The sequence below is a fragment of the Myotis davidii genome, unplaced genomic scaffold (assembly GCF_000327345.1).
Source record: "Myotis davidii unplaced genomic scaffold, ASM32734v1 scaffold557, whole genome shotgun sequence".
NCBI lineage: Eukaryota > Metazoa > Chordata > Mammalia > Chiroptera > Vespertilionidae > Myotis > Myotis davidii.
In genome coordinates, this window is record NW_006289557.1 from 2,109,367 (window position 1) to 2,124,632 (window position 15,266).

Consider the following 15,266-nt stretch of genomic DNA (forward strand, 5'->3'; position numbering starts at 1 on the left):
AAGTAACTTTGAATTCAAACATTTTGTTGAAATTGCTCTATCATCCTGAGCAGAAGCAGCGATGAATATGAATTCTTTTAAAAATATATATTTTATTAATTTTTTACAGAGAGGAAGGAAGAGGGATAGAGAGTTAGAAACATGGATGAGAGAGTAACATCGATCAGTTGCCTCCTGCACACCCCCTTCTGGGGATGTGCCCGCAACCAAGGTACATGCCCTTGACCGGAATCGAACCTGGGACCCTTGAGTCAGCAGCAATGAGGAAGAATTATCATCAATTGGTTCATAGGTTGATGCTCAACCACTGAGACACAATGGCCAGGCCCAATTTGTACTTCTTAATCACTTCACATTTTTCATCCAGCTCCCAGTACCCCTCCCATGTGACAACCATCATTGTGTTTTCTGTATCTATTAGTCTGTTTCTGTTTTGTTTATTTTGTTCTTTAAATGCCACATATGAGTGAAATAATATGTTATTTGTCTTTATCTTTTTTTATTAAATTTATTGGGGTGACATTGGTCAACATATAGGTTTTAGGTATGGGTTTCTATGTTACAAGATCTGTATATTGAACCATATACACACCACCCACCTCCCCTGTGCTGGCCTGGTCACCCTTCACTGCTCTCCTCTGCTGGCCTTGTTGCCCCTTCCTGCCCCCGCTGCTGGCATGGTAGCACCACGCAGCCTACTGTCCGGTTGTTGTGTGAGGGTGTCCCAACCAATTTGCATATTCCTCTATTATTAGTATAGATGAAGTGATCACCCAGATAATTATAGTATCCAACTGGCACTATAGATAGTTATTAAAATATTATTGACTATATTTCCTAGGCTGTACTTTACAGCCCATGATAAGTCATTTTCCAAGATGATTGTTTTGAGAGCCATTGTTCATTTGGTTGAATAATTGTTTAAAAACAACAACAACGACAAAAACCCAGCATCACTCCTTAATAAGTCACTCTTCACAAATGTGAATATGGGTTTCTATATTCTCTGCATTCCTTCCATGACAGCTTTGCATGTGGGAATGTTTTCCCTGCTTCTATGTTTATTGGAATTGAACCAGTTAGCTGTGATGATGAAAAATGAGCTTTCTTGGTGCCAAGCACCCTTTCTAGACTACTCTAGTGTTACCATTCCTTTTTGCAAATTTAATATGTTATTTGTCTTTATCTTTTTTTATTAAATTTATTGGGGTGACATTGGTCAACATATAGGTTTTAGGTATGGGTTTCTATGTTACAAGATCTGTATATTGAACCATATACACACCACCCAAAGTCAATTGTCTTTATCTTTTTGACTTATTTCACTTAGCATAATACTCTCTAGGTCCATTCATGCTGTCCCAAATGGTGAGATTTCATTCTTGTTCATGGCCAAGTAATATTCTATGAACCACTTCTTTATCTATTCATCTATTGATGGACACTTGGGTTGCTTCCATATTGTGGCTATTTTAAACAATGCTGCAATGAACATAGGGGAGCATATATCTTCTCAAATTAATGTTTTGAAGTTTTTTTTTTAATATATATATACCCAGAAGTGGAATTGTGGGTCTTAAGGTAATTCTATTTTTAATATTTCGAGGAACCTTCAATTTGCAATCCTACCAACAGTGCAGGAGGATTTCTTTTCTTTACATGCTCCAGCTAACACTTATTGCTTGTTGATTTATTGATGATAGCCATTCTGATAGATGTAAGGTGATATTCATTGTGGTTTCAATTTGCATTTCTCTGATGATTAGTGATGTTGAGCATCTTCCATGTGTTTTTCATATGGCCACATCTGTAGGTCTTCTTTAGAGAATTGTCTATTCAGGTCATCTGCCCATTTATTAAATTGGATTGTTTGATTTTTGATGTTGAGTTGTATGAGTTCTTTATGAATTTCAGATATTAACCCCGTATGAGATGTATCATTGGTGAATATCTTCTTTCATTCAGTAGGTTGTGCTTTTGATTTGTTGATGATTTTTACTGTGCAAAGTTTTGTTTGTTTGTTTGTTTGATGTGGTCCATACTTCATTCAGATTTCCTTAATTTTTACCTATTTTTTTTTCTTCTAGTATGAGGATTCCCATCCAGAATACCACATTAACATGCTTTCTTAATCTACTCTTGGCTGTGACAATTTCTCAGACTTTCCTTATTCTTGATAATCTTGACAGTTTGGAGGGGTACTGATCAGGTACATTTTAGAAATTCCTTCAATTGGAATTTGTTTGATGTTAGACAAAGGTTATGAGATTTTAGAAGGGACATCATAGAGATAAAGTGTCCTTCTCATCACATCATATCAAGGGTACATACTGTCAACATGATTTATGACTGTTCATGTTAACCTCAATTACGTGACTGAGGTAGTGTTTTTATTTGTCAGATTTTTCCACTGTAAAGCTACTCCCCACCACTCCCCCCCCTTTCAATATTGGAAGGAAATCCCTGTGTACAATCAGACAAGGTTTATTTCTTATTCACCTAACTATTCGATGTGGGTATTTATGATGGCTATCTTTTCTCCACCAGTTTTTCAGGGGCTCAGAATTCTTCTATTTTGCTACATCCCTTACAGCTTTCTCATCTAAATCCAGGCAGTGTTAAAAGAGAGAAAATTTGGAGAAGAATATTTGCTTTTAAAATCCATGGCCTGAAAAAGACACACATAACTTTCACTTACATTCCATATGACACTCATGCATCTGCCAAACCTATCTGCAAAGGAGGCTGGGACATATGGTCGAGCTGGGTGCCTAAAAAAAAGAGGAAATTAATTTGGGAGAAAAGCTAACAGTATTTGCTACATCATTTCAGAGTACAAAAGATAACAAATCAACCCCCTCCTTATGATAATATAGTCATCAATGAATAAAACAACAAAAAAAAAGTAATGGAAAAGCATAGTCTTAGAATCAAGAGACTCATAAATTTAAAAAAAAAGCTTAATAAAAAATGTATTCCATTGAGCCTATTTATCTTATTTCACTATTGACCGGTGAACATTTGTTGAGAACAGTCACTCTACCTGCATGTAAGCATTTGAGAACCTCTGCCATATATTATGCCTATTCCAGACTCTGCATCTTTCCCAGAGTCTACCATGCTGCTTTTTGCCTCCCTCCATTTTTTAAATGTCTGAAATGTCTTTCCTCTCTCTCTCTCTCTCTCTCTCCCTCCCTCTCTCTCTCTCTTTTCTTTTTTGGCCTGTGATAATTCTACTCACTTTTTTAATGACAGATGAGGTGCCTTCATCCAACCTCGAGACAGAATTATTCCCTTGCTCCTTGGTGCGATCATGTCACACTGCTTCTATCCATTATGTAACACCTATCCCACTCTAGTATTATATATCCATGTGTTTCATGCATTACTTTGGGTGCTCTCTGAGGACAACCAGGTTTTATTAATCTATTAGACCCCTATGAATAATTTGACAATTAAAAAGCATGTTTGGTGAGTGCATCCAGCATACTAGATGTGCCAAAAAATGGCCTCACTTTTGACATCCTTTCTTTAAAATACAACAAAACATATCCCCCCAATTATAAAAGTGATCCTCAGTTATGATCACCATGCCTTTATAGAAAAGGTGATCTTGAGCTGAACTTAGAACGGTTGGTAGGGTTTGATAGATGGTAATAAGAGGTAATACAGATACAGACCTGTCAGGTAGGTGATACTGTTTTCTATGACACATCTTAGGTTCAGGACATTTGTTCAATGGATGGTCAGCCCGCCTTTGAAACATCTATAGTACAAGACATTCACTTTCATAGATCATCACATAATTAAAACTCAAACTTGGAGTTTGTTCTGGCTCTGCTCTTGAGCACTGGGGGATGGTATAAAAGCCCAATGCTCATTATCTTGAACAGGAGTAAGCAACCTGAATTCCCAGGGCCCCAACGGTGGGGGTGGGATGTGGATAGTTTCACTATAGCAAAAGACGTGTTTAGTTACAGCTACAAAAGAGGATTATGAAATAAACAATCATATTCAGGCATTAATGACTCAGCTGCCATACATCTCATAACCAACAAAAACATGAGTTCTTAAAGTGACCGTATCATGCTGAATAGGAAGAAAATATGAATTATAAGAGTTGTCCCTTTCCTTCTATCATTTTATAGCCTCTACTTTTAGCTTTCTGTTTACTTTAATGACTTTACAAACTCAATTACTGTTTTATTAAAACAGAAATCAGAAAACAGAGTCTGTTCACAGAATAGTCCTTTTATCTCACACTGCTTCTTTGATCTTGATGGTTGAAAAATTAGACCTTCATTTGTATTTATACTCTTATGTGTTTTTTTCAGTTCATACTACCACATATGTTTATTAATTTGAAATTCTCAATGACTGTAGTTAGAATATGAATTATTTTTCTCACATACAGATGTGAGAACTGGTGCTTAGATGTTAAATGACTTGCTTAGGCCCACTTGGCAATTGTGGTTCAAAGCTGGGTCTTCTGACTGCTAAGTGTGCCACAGCAGGGCCTGCCTGGCAATCGGTTTGCTTCATAGCTGAGGGACATGTATCCTTTCACTTCCTCTGGTTATGAGAGTGATTCTCACTTATGGTCTCCAAGTCTTCAGTGAGGAGGTGATCTTGAACTGAGCCTGGAAAGGTTGGTAAGATATGATAGATGGAATCGGGGTTCAGGATGATGTTTTTTTTTGTAGTGAGGTTAGCTAGCTCCATGCTCTTCCAAGATGTCCCTAGTATGTCAGATTGGGTAGGGCCCTTGGAAGCAACACATTGAAGATGCACGCATTTCTTGATTTCTGCCACCACTCAGGGCGGAGGATTCTAATGCACACAGTCAATAGAGACAGGAGGGACCTAAAGTTCACTTACTTTAACTTTTAGATATTATTGATGAGGAAATTATGGTCCAAAAATTAAATAAATTTAACTTACAAAGATATAGTTATAAATCAGTATGGCAAATTTTCAGTTCAGTTCTTTTTTTTTTTTTTGGCCCTCCTTCCTCATTTCCAAATTTTTAGGCATTTCTTCTGATTCTTAGGATTGCTTTGAACAGGACATGTTTATATAGGCATTGCCTCATTTCCCCAAATATGTGTGACCAAGTCATATGTGCAGAAGTGTAATCATAGACAAATGCTATACGGAACAGATCTATTCCCAAAGAGTTAAATTCATTGAATCCTTGACTAGAATTCTTATTTAGACCTGAATGTGAATAAATATGTCCAGTTTAACACACAGTGCCTAGCATATTTCATGACAAAAAAGAGATTCAGAGTGAATATTGGTTGAAAAAGTGGGTGAAGGAATGAAGTTGATTGTCAGTTGAAATTCGATGATTGTCCCTTTGAGGATAACATGTTTCCAATTCAGCAATCATATGTTTTCTATCTTTGCCTCAATCATATATTTTCTGTCTTTGCCTTGAGAAGCAGAACTTTTTGTTCTTATTTTTATGAAATAATTAGGGCTACAAATGCACTAGAATAGTCTAATTTTTGCTCAGCACTGAAGTAGAGATAAAGATGGTGGTGATGCTATAGAAAATGGATTGTTGCTGGCAGCCAGCACCACAACAAGAAGCATTAAATATTTATTTTAGGGGATGTACAAAAATCCAAATGTGGTTTACAAAGTTCAGTTTGATGCTATTCATAGGTAGGGAGTTTTTAAAAGTGAGGACCAACCACTTCAAGTTTGAAATAATTAAAGAAATATGCACAAATTCATTTATTTTGGGGCTGGAAAAATGACTGTAGTCCTGGGTCTCCACTCTGGTCATGTATTTACTGAAGGTGAAATCTGTTTCCACATACTCTCCTGTGACAACTCATGGCCATGGGTTTTGCTCTTTCCTATTGTTCTCATCCAAGCCATTCTTTATGGTTGAACTTAGCCAGCATTTCAAAACCTAGGAGTTTCTGATGTATAGTTGACATTCAGCAGAAACCGAGGTCTTCCAGGAGCCAATTATTACTGCTGGAAGTTTAAGAACTACAGTGGCAGCTGTAGTTCCAGAATCACTAAACAGTGATTCTGGAATGGGAACATAAACTTGCAGTCAGACACTAGATGCATGGGAGAGAGAAGTAATTCACTTTTGAGTATGCCTCTGTATTTTGCTAATCATAATTAACTTTTATTTATTTACATTTGGTTTATTGCTGCATAGTATTATGGTCCTGCCTCTAGAAGGAATAAAAAGTGAAGATATGTTCCTGAAATGCTCCCTTTCCAAATACTTACTTTAATATTGAAGCCTTTGGCATTTATGCATTTACTTAGAAAATGTTTCTGGCAATTTTCAATTGAGCATTTTATAAACAAAATACCAATTTGAATAATCATTTCTTTTTGTTTTGCAGAACCCCAGCTGAAAGGAATTGTGACAAGGTTATTCAGCCAGCAGGGATATTTCCTGCAGATGCACCCAGATGGTACCATTGACGGGACCAAGGACGAAAACAGCGACTACAGTAAGGAACATTAGATTGTTGCAATCCAATCACAATGAAATGTATAGCCCAGTATTATAGTCTCAAAGCATGACTGGGCTGCCTTTGAACTATTTACCTACAAGTAAACGGGTGTATTTTCCTTTATTTTTCTTGCTCTGATTCCCTATAGCAAAGAGACAATAAGGGAGAAATGTTATGTATTGAATGAGAAGTTAGGAGGCCTGGAGGAGTTCCAACTAGTTTTCCTTCCATCCCAGTGTTTGTAGTCAGGATGATAAGTATTCATAGAAACAAGTCAGACTTTACAACACAAGACAGTGTTTTCAATCCTAGAACTAAATAGTAAACATGTTAAAATAATTCTTAGAACATCATTTCAGGCAGACCAAAATTACTTCTTTTTTTTTTTAAAATATATTTTATTGATAGAGAGGAAGAGAGAGAGATAGAGAGTCAGAAACATCGATGAGAGAGAAACATCGATTAGCTGCCTCCTGCACATCCCCCACCGGGGATGTGCCCGCAACCCAGGTACATGCCCTTGACCGGAATCGAACCCGGGACCCTTCAGTCCGCAGGCCAACGCTCTATCCACTGAGCCAAACCAGTTTCGGCCCAAAATTACATCTTAAGATAAACATTGGATGCATATGTATATTACATGTTATTTTATTTGGATTGAGAAAATATATATTAACCCTTTTCGGTCCAACCTCGAGGCTGACTCGACAGACCAGGCGCTAGGAGCAGGTTCAACGTCGAGCAATAAGAACATAAAAAGTTCAACATTCAATCCTGTCAATTAATTTGGACCAGACTGTTTGAATTCCAAAAATAACATTGGACTACAGAGGGTTAAATATATTAAAATAACATTATGATTTATAGTATATGTGATAATAAGATAATTAATATTGGTAGGCCTGAAACTTCGTTTATATTTTATATAAAATTCCAGATATTAAAATATTATCCTATATAATAAAGAGCGACTATGCAAATGGTTGTCACACCCTCATGCCGTCATGCTGTAATGGCTCAGACACTCAACACTGGGGAGAGAGGAATGGGGACCAGCCAGGCACAAATGAGCTCGCAAGAGAGGAATGGGGACCAGCAAGGCACAAATGAGCTCATGAGGAGGAATGGAGACCAGCCAAACTGTGGCCCAGGAGAGAGACAAGCTATATACCCTGCAGTCCCTGGCGCTAACAACTACGCCTGCGCCTGTGGCCTGGGAGAGGGACAATCTGCACACCCCATGGTCCCACTGGTCCCAGGCACCAGCAGCTGTGCCTTGCAGCCTGGGAGAGGGACTAGCTGCCTGCCCAGTGGTCCTGGGTGCCTGTGGCTGCGGTATAGGCAAAGCCACCCACCCATGGTCCCTTGTGGCTACGGCTGGCCCAGGTGAAGCTGGCCCAGCTCCTGGGTGCCTGCGACTGGCCAGAGGGAGGGAAGCCCTGGTCCTGGGTGCCTACAACCAGCTGGAGGAGGGAATCCTGGGTCCCAGGTGCGGGGCAAGGCAGAGGTAGTTAGGGGCAATCAGGCCAGCAGGGGAGCAGTTAGGGGCGATCAGGCAGGTAGGCAGAGGAGGTTGGTGTCGATTAGGTAGGCAGGCAGGCAAGCAGTTAGGAGCCAGCAGTCTCGGATTGCGAGAGGTAGTCAGACATCCCCTAAGGGGTCCTGGATTGGAGAGTGTGCAGACTGGGCTGAGGGACTCCCCACCCCCCACCCCCATGCACGACTTTCATGCACTGGGCCTCTAGTCTATAATAATAAAAGTACAATATGCTAATTAGGCCAGATAGCTGAACAACTTTCTGGACATCATTCCAGAGGAAGCTGCGGTGGTGGGGGCCAAGGCAGAGGCGGTTGGGGCAATCAGGCAGGCAGGCAGAAGAGTTAGGGGTGATCAGGCAGGCAGTCAGAGGCCGTTAGGGGTAATCAGACAGGCAGGTGAATGGTTAGGGGTGATCAGGCAGGCAGGCTAGTGGTTTGGGGCATCAGGCAGGCAGGCAAAGGTGGTTAGGGGAGATCAGGCAGGCAGGCAGAGGGGTTGGGGCGATCAGGCAGGCAGGTGAGTGGTTAGGGACGATGAGGCATGCAGGTAGAGTGGTTAGGAGTGATCAGGGAGATAGGTAGGCGAGTGGTTAGGAACCAGCAGTCCCAGATTGTGAGAGGGTGCAGGCTGGGCTGAGGGGACGCCCCCCTCCTGTGCACAAGTTTGTGCACTGGGCCTCTAGTTAATAATATCCTTGGAAATCATTTTTAACTAATTCAACCTTAGAGTTGATAAGTGTAGTAATTCAACAAAATCATCAAGTTTTAATAAAGTATATTTTAATTTTGGAAATATTTTGAATATAAACCTTAGCATAAGGATGCTCACTGTATCATGCCTTTCATTTTCTGCATAATGATATGCATACACTGAGGAAAATTTGCGTTCTAAAATTATGTGGGTTGCCATATTCTTTTCTAAACTTTATCTGTATTCACTACTAGAATTTTTCTTTTGAGTATATAGTAAATATATTTAATTTTTAATTTTTAATTAAATATATGTCCAATTGAATTTGTCTTCTGATGGATATGGTTTTGTGATGAGACTGACAATCTACCAAAACATAAATTGCATAAGGTAATCTAAGAAGGCTGATATTTTATGATGATGTATATTTTCAATTAAAAATAAAGATTTGAGGAAAGATCTACAATGCCTAAAGTGTGAAAATGCTCTTGTCCACCCCTTCCAAATTATTCTTTGTTCACTTCATATTATACATTACAAAATATGAATTACAGTAAAGAAAAAATCTTATTATAAAGAATTCAATTCCAGTTTTCTTCAAAGTAGTTGATTAGCTTATTGTGGTTTGCATTGTTGGTTTGTTGTGGGGATGCATTCTTTAAATGATTCACATTTTCAACTGAGGACAGAAGAATGAGGATGGTTCACTCTCCAAGTAGGATTTCCGTTTATTGCATCTGTACAAGAAAGTGGATTTAGTAAAGCAAGCAACAAGTATAGATGGAAAGAATCAGGGAGATCACTAAGCTGTGTCACCCATTCTATCTCTGAGGTATCCCTTGATCTCAGTTTATTTTTCTATGAAATGAGGTGACCAGAGAAGGTAACATTAACATCCTCTCTCAGCACTTTCCATCCCGCCTTTAAGAAAAAATATTAAAAAATTAGAAATTGCCCTAACCAGTTTGGCTCAGTGGATAGAGCATCGGCCTGTGGACTGAAGGGTCCCAGGTTCGATTCCGGTCAAGGGCATGTACTTTGGCTGCGGGCACATCCCCAGTAGGGGGTGTGCAGGAGGCAGCTGATCGATGTTTCTCATTCACTGATGTTTTAACTATCTCTCCCTCTCCCTTCCTCTCTGTAAAAAATCAATAAAATATATTTAAAAAGAATTAGAAATTGATAGATTCAATCCCCAAGAAAGTCAGGTAACCATAGTCAATTCCATATGATGCAACTGAAACTCAGATAGTTGCCCTGTGGATGCATGTGATTTATCATGGGATAGAGGTAGAAGGGCCGGATGAAAGTGTGGGCTCAGCTAAGACAAATCCTTTCTTCAGTCTTGCTAGAAAAATAATTGCAAGTACTTTCTCTGTTGATGCTGGTTCAATGGCTAGTGTAAATACATGCCTACACACATACGTTATACTCAAATACTTATATGCAGGCTGGGACCAAAGTAGACTTACAGTTGTTTGTATGCAAAATAATACAGTAATTAATAAATAATAAAAAAGAATAAACCCTGCATTTTCTATACTCACAACTGTAAACCTACTTTTGCTCCACCTTATACATATAATAAAAAACATATATATATACACACACACATATATATATATGCACATAATGGCATTATCTATAATAATAAAAGTGTAATATGCTAATTAGACCAGACATCCTTCTGGATGACCTTCCAGACAAAACTGGTGCTGTGAGGGAAGCCCGGGTACCGGGTGCTAGAGGGAAGCTGGTGCCAGCAGACAGGGAAAGGAAGGCCTATTCTTGCATGAATTTTGTGCACTGGGCCTCTAGTCTATAAATGTATATATAAAAGCCTAAGTGTCTGAACTAATGAATGACCAAATGACTGGTTGACTGGTTGCTATGACAAGCATTGACCACCAGGGGGCAGATGCTCAATGCAGGACCAGCCCCCTGTGCTCAGTGCACTCCCACACTGGGAGCACCACTCAGCTGACAGATGGGCGCCAGCCACTGGATTCATGGCTGGCAAGTGCAGCTGTGGTGGCGTGAGCCTCTTCCACCTCTGCAGCCCTGCTATGGAGCAGTGGCAGCAGGTGCACTGGGGCCAGGATGAGCAGGAGCGGTGTAGTGCTCAGCCTGGCCTCGGGCTCCTCCCCAGCCGCCTGCCGCTTCATGTGCGCTACCACATCCCCTGAGGGCTGGCTCCCTGTTTGTGAGAGGGTGCAGGCCAGGCAGAGGGACCCAACCAGTACACAAATCTGTCCACTGGGCCTCTAGTGTATAATACACACACATCCACATCGAGGATGGTACACTTTGTCAAATACGTTTAGAACCTGTATAAATTTACAAATTTAAAATATCTTATTTTTTATTAAGATATTGCACACAATTTTTGACATTTTTGGTATTAAAAATAGTTTAGATGTACAAAATAATAAGACTAAGATTAAATCAACTGGATACCCAGCCCTTGGCTTAAAACTTACTTAAAAATATCAAGATGTTTGCAACCTGTCTGTGTTGTCTCTGATGGAGCCCTGTTGTTGTTATTTTTTTTTTTTCAGTACCAGATATAACAACTATCCTGCATTTGGCATTGTTTTTACATCCATGCTGTATTATAAATACAGTTTTTCATATATGTATATTTAAATCAAGTATTGTTTTGTATGTTTTTAAATGTTTTATTAAAAAGTGCGACCATTACTGTACATAAACCTTATGTCATTTTTCCCCAATATTATGGTTATGAGATGCATATATGGTTATGTATTTGCTTGATATTGTTTATTTTTGTAGAGTAACCCATTGTATGAATATTCCCAATATATTTATCTATTCTCTTTTATTGTGGATAATCATCTTTTCTATTTTAGGGCAATTACAAACAGTGCTGCCAAAATATTTCTTATAGATGTTAAAGCGACCTTCCCTGATCATCCTTTATAAAATGATACATCTCACCTTGACCTTCTTTATTCTGATACCCTACTTGTTTTTCTCTACTCATAGCTGTAATGACTACCTGGCATATATATTGTTGCTGTGTATTTGCTTATTTTTTATCTTCCTCCCAGGAGAATGTTAGTTTCATGAATAAAGAGATTTTTGCTTTCATCTTTGATATAGCTTTAGAACCTAGAATGATCTCTCAAATATATATAAAAGCCTAATACGCAAAGTATCCCCTCGAGAGTTCGTCCGGGAGACTAGGAGTTTGATCAATCCCTATAGCATGGGCTGACCACCAGGGGGCAGTGCGGAACAAAGGGAGACCTCTGCTGGCAGCCGGAAGGAAGGTCCTGGCCAACAACCAGAAGGCCCTGATTGTCCCTGATTGCCAGCCAGGTCTAGGGACCCTACCTGTGCACAAATTTTGTGCACCAGGCCTCTAGTATATAATAAATACTCAACATAAATGGAACAAATGAATGAATGTCTCCTTGTGCAGACATGCAAAAGTTTATTTAGGTCATTGGCAAAATACTCTTCTTAGCCAAATATTTTTTATTTTTTCCTTTTGAAATAAATTTAGACTTTAAAACAATTACAAAGTAATACAGGGAATTCCTGTGTCCTCGTCATCCTGCTCCCCTAATAGTACTAATTTATGTAACAATAGTATAATTAAAAAAAACAAACTAGATAATTAATACTAGCACAATACTATTAACTGAGCTTTAGGCTTTGTTCAGATTTCACTAGTTTTTTGACTAATATAGTTTTTTCTGATACCCCTCCCCAATATTTTCATTGGAAAATTTTTCAATGAAAACATACTTTTTATTTATATATTTTCTGAGTGGGAATTTAAAACATCAGAGAAAGATTTAACTTTTACTCAACTTTTAATAGAAAATTATTATAAGCTGCTAAAATGTTAAAATGCCTTTCTTTCTCCCCTTTGTGTGGGCAGGCGTAAAAGCATTTAATTAGTTTTTAAAAATCTTGTTACTATGAGCATCTGTCAGAATTATGCTGTTTGAGTCACTAGACATCATTAGACTCAACGAACCTTACTATGGTATCTCGCATAGAATAGATAAAGACACCTGTTCTTTTGTTCCTGAAGAAAAGACTAATTACATGCAATTGAGTGAAAAAACACATGGCTTTGTCAGCGGTACCAGATAAGAATCTCTGCAAATGTAATGACAACAAAAGATGCAAAACTATGTGGGAACACTGGTACAAAAAAACAAAAAACCCAACCCACAAAAATTGCAGTTTGGAGAGTATTAATGGGGATATTTCACATAACATTAGAAAGGTAATTACTCTGCTCCCTGGATACTAGAGGAGAAGATGCATTTGAAGAGGTCAAACGTGCTGGGGTGAAAACAATTAAGATATTATAACCAAATGTATTGTTCTCCTTCCCTCTGAACAATACTAAGAGCCATTTGATGTGGAATGAACTGCCTGATCAATTAGCACAAGAGTAACACTGCAGATATTCAAGCAGATGCTGTACTGGCATATGGAACTGGTATTTTAAAAACCAACCCTTTGTTATGTGAGCTGCAAATAATTATACTCTTTTTACTGTATCCATTCTTCATTTATTTTTTTATTAAAATACGCCCTTATGCCTTCAGCATTTTTTTTTTCTATTTAGAAAAGGCTTTACTCATTCCAAGATTATTTAATTTTTTAAAAATGTTTTGCTTTAGTAAAGTAAAAGGGTTTTACAAGAAAACCATTTTGGTGTGGGAGGAGGAAGAAGATGGTGGTGGTTGGGATGGTCTCAGAATTCAGTGGTTTTTAAGGTCTCCTTCAGTTCTGAAATTCTTTTTTTTTTAATCCTCACCAGAGGGCATGCTTATTGATTTGAGAGAGAGAGAGAGAGAGAGAGAGAGAGAGAGAGAGAGAGTTTAATTGTTTGCCTGAAGTTACATTACTTCCTTAGGACTTCCAACAGGAGTAAGTCTACATTTCTTGGAGCCTCCCTAAAAATCACATAATAAGTCCTATAAGTCCTTTTTTTGACAACTTCTCACTAAGCCATCCCAGTTCTGCCATTTGTGTATTTTTCCTCTTTGCTTTGAGTCATTAATCCCAACTTGGTTCACTTGCGGGTGTGTTTTTATAGCTAGAAGGCACTGACTCAGTCAAAAGCAATTTTCTGTCCCTCTCTTCTCTTTTATCAGGACACATTTCTTTGTTTTCTTCCATGTATAGTCTACGCATTTATCAACATATATAGTACTATTTATCTATACTTCCACAGTATATATCTTGTTCCACAGCCTTTTTAACTCAATATGTTACATCAATAAGATTTTTCCATATTAGCACATATTTGAATGGAGCAATTTTCTAGCCAGATTTCCTGTTGAAGAACATTTCAGTTCTTTCTGATGTTTTGCTACTGCAAACAATGCTTGTGCATAAGTTATTTTGGACGTGTGCAAGTGTATTTATAGGATGGGTTCTTAGAAGTGAAATTGCTGAGTTATGGTTTATATGCTTTTATAATTTTGAAATCTATTTGCTCTTTGTTATACAAATTTACAGAGAGCATTTATTTCTTTATCTTCTAGTCTATAAAATGTGTTATCAAAATTTTGATTCTTTGTTGCCTAAAAACATAAACTTTAATTTTTTTATCTTGTGTTAGGTTGAGCACCTGTACATCTATATTAAGAGTCATCTACATTTCTTTTCTTTTTTTAAAATATATTTTTATTGATTTCAGAGAGGAGGGAAAGGGAGAGAGAGCTAGAAACATCAATGATGAAAGAGAATCATTGATTGGCTGCCTCCTGCATGCCCTATAGGGGATTGAGGCTGAAACCTGGGCCTGTGCCCTTGACCGGAATCGAACCCAGGACCCTTCAGTCCACAGGCCAATGCTCTATCTACTGAGCCAAACCAGCTAGGGCTTCATTTCTTTTCTATAAAATGTCTATTTATATCTGTTTTTATAAAAAAATCTGTATTTTCATTTGTAAGAAGTCTATATGTTAAAAATCAGCTCTATGTTATGTGAGTTGCAAATATTTTTACTTTTTTCATTCTTATCTGTAAATGCCATGCTTTATTTTATTTTTTTATTTAAAGTATGCTCTTATGCCCTCAGCTTTTTTTCCTATTTAGAAAGTCTTTACTTATTCCGAGATTATTTAAAATTGTTTTTCATGTTTTGTTTTTGTATTGTTTTATCTTTATACTTAATATTTAACTACTTTGGAATTTATTTATTGAGATTTTTTTAAATTCTAGACCTTTGATATTTTGAGTTCCTAACTACCAGTTTTAAAGACAAATGCAGTTTCTTCAGATTTTATGAATACACTAAATTCACCATCAGTTCAGCATAAAGAAAAACATTTCAAAATGGTCTCTGAGTTTCAGGAATCTGATTGGAAATTTGGAAAATTTAGTCATCTAGTTATGTCTTCTATATAATACCAAACATATGATATTTTGATATCACTAGTCACAAGTACATAGATATAGCCAAAGCCAACAGAAGGTCTGTATTGCTAAACTATGAACAGAAATATGCTCCAAATAGTTAGTTGGAAAAATTATCAAGGACATAAGGG

General features: G+C 37.8%; 1 protein-coding gene across 3 annotated transcripts in view; it reads left to right on the forward strand.

Moving 5' to 3' along the window:
* FGF12 (fibroblast growth factor 12) overlaps positions 1-15,266 on the forward strand; it is a 514,802-nt gene that overhangs the window by 304,289 nt on the left and 195,247 nt on the right. For all 3 annotated transcript variants that reach the window (XM_006762004.2, XM_006762003.2, XM_015562815.1), the window contains one exon: positions 6,378-6,488. In XM_006762004.2, the coding sequence (XP_006762067.1) occupies positions 6,378-6,488 (111 nt within the window). The remainder of the gene's footprint in view (positions 1-6,377; positions 6,489-15,266) is intronic.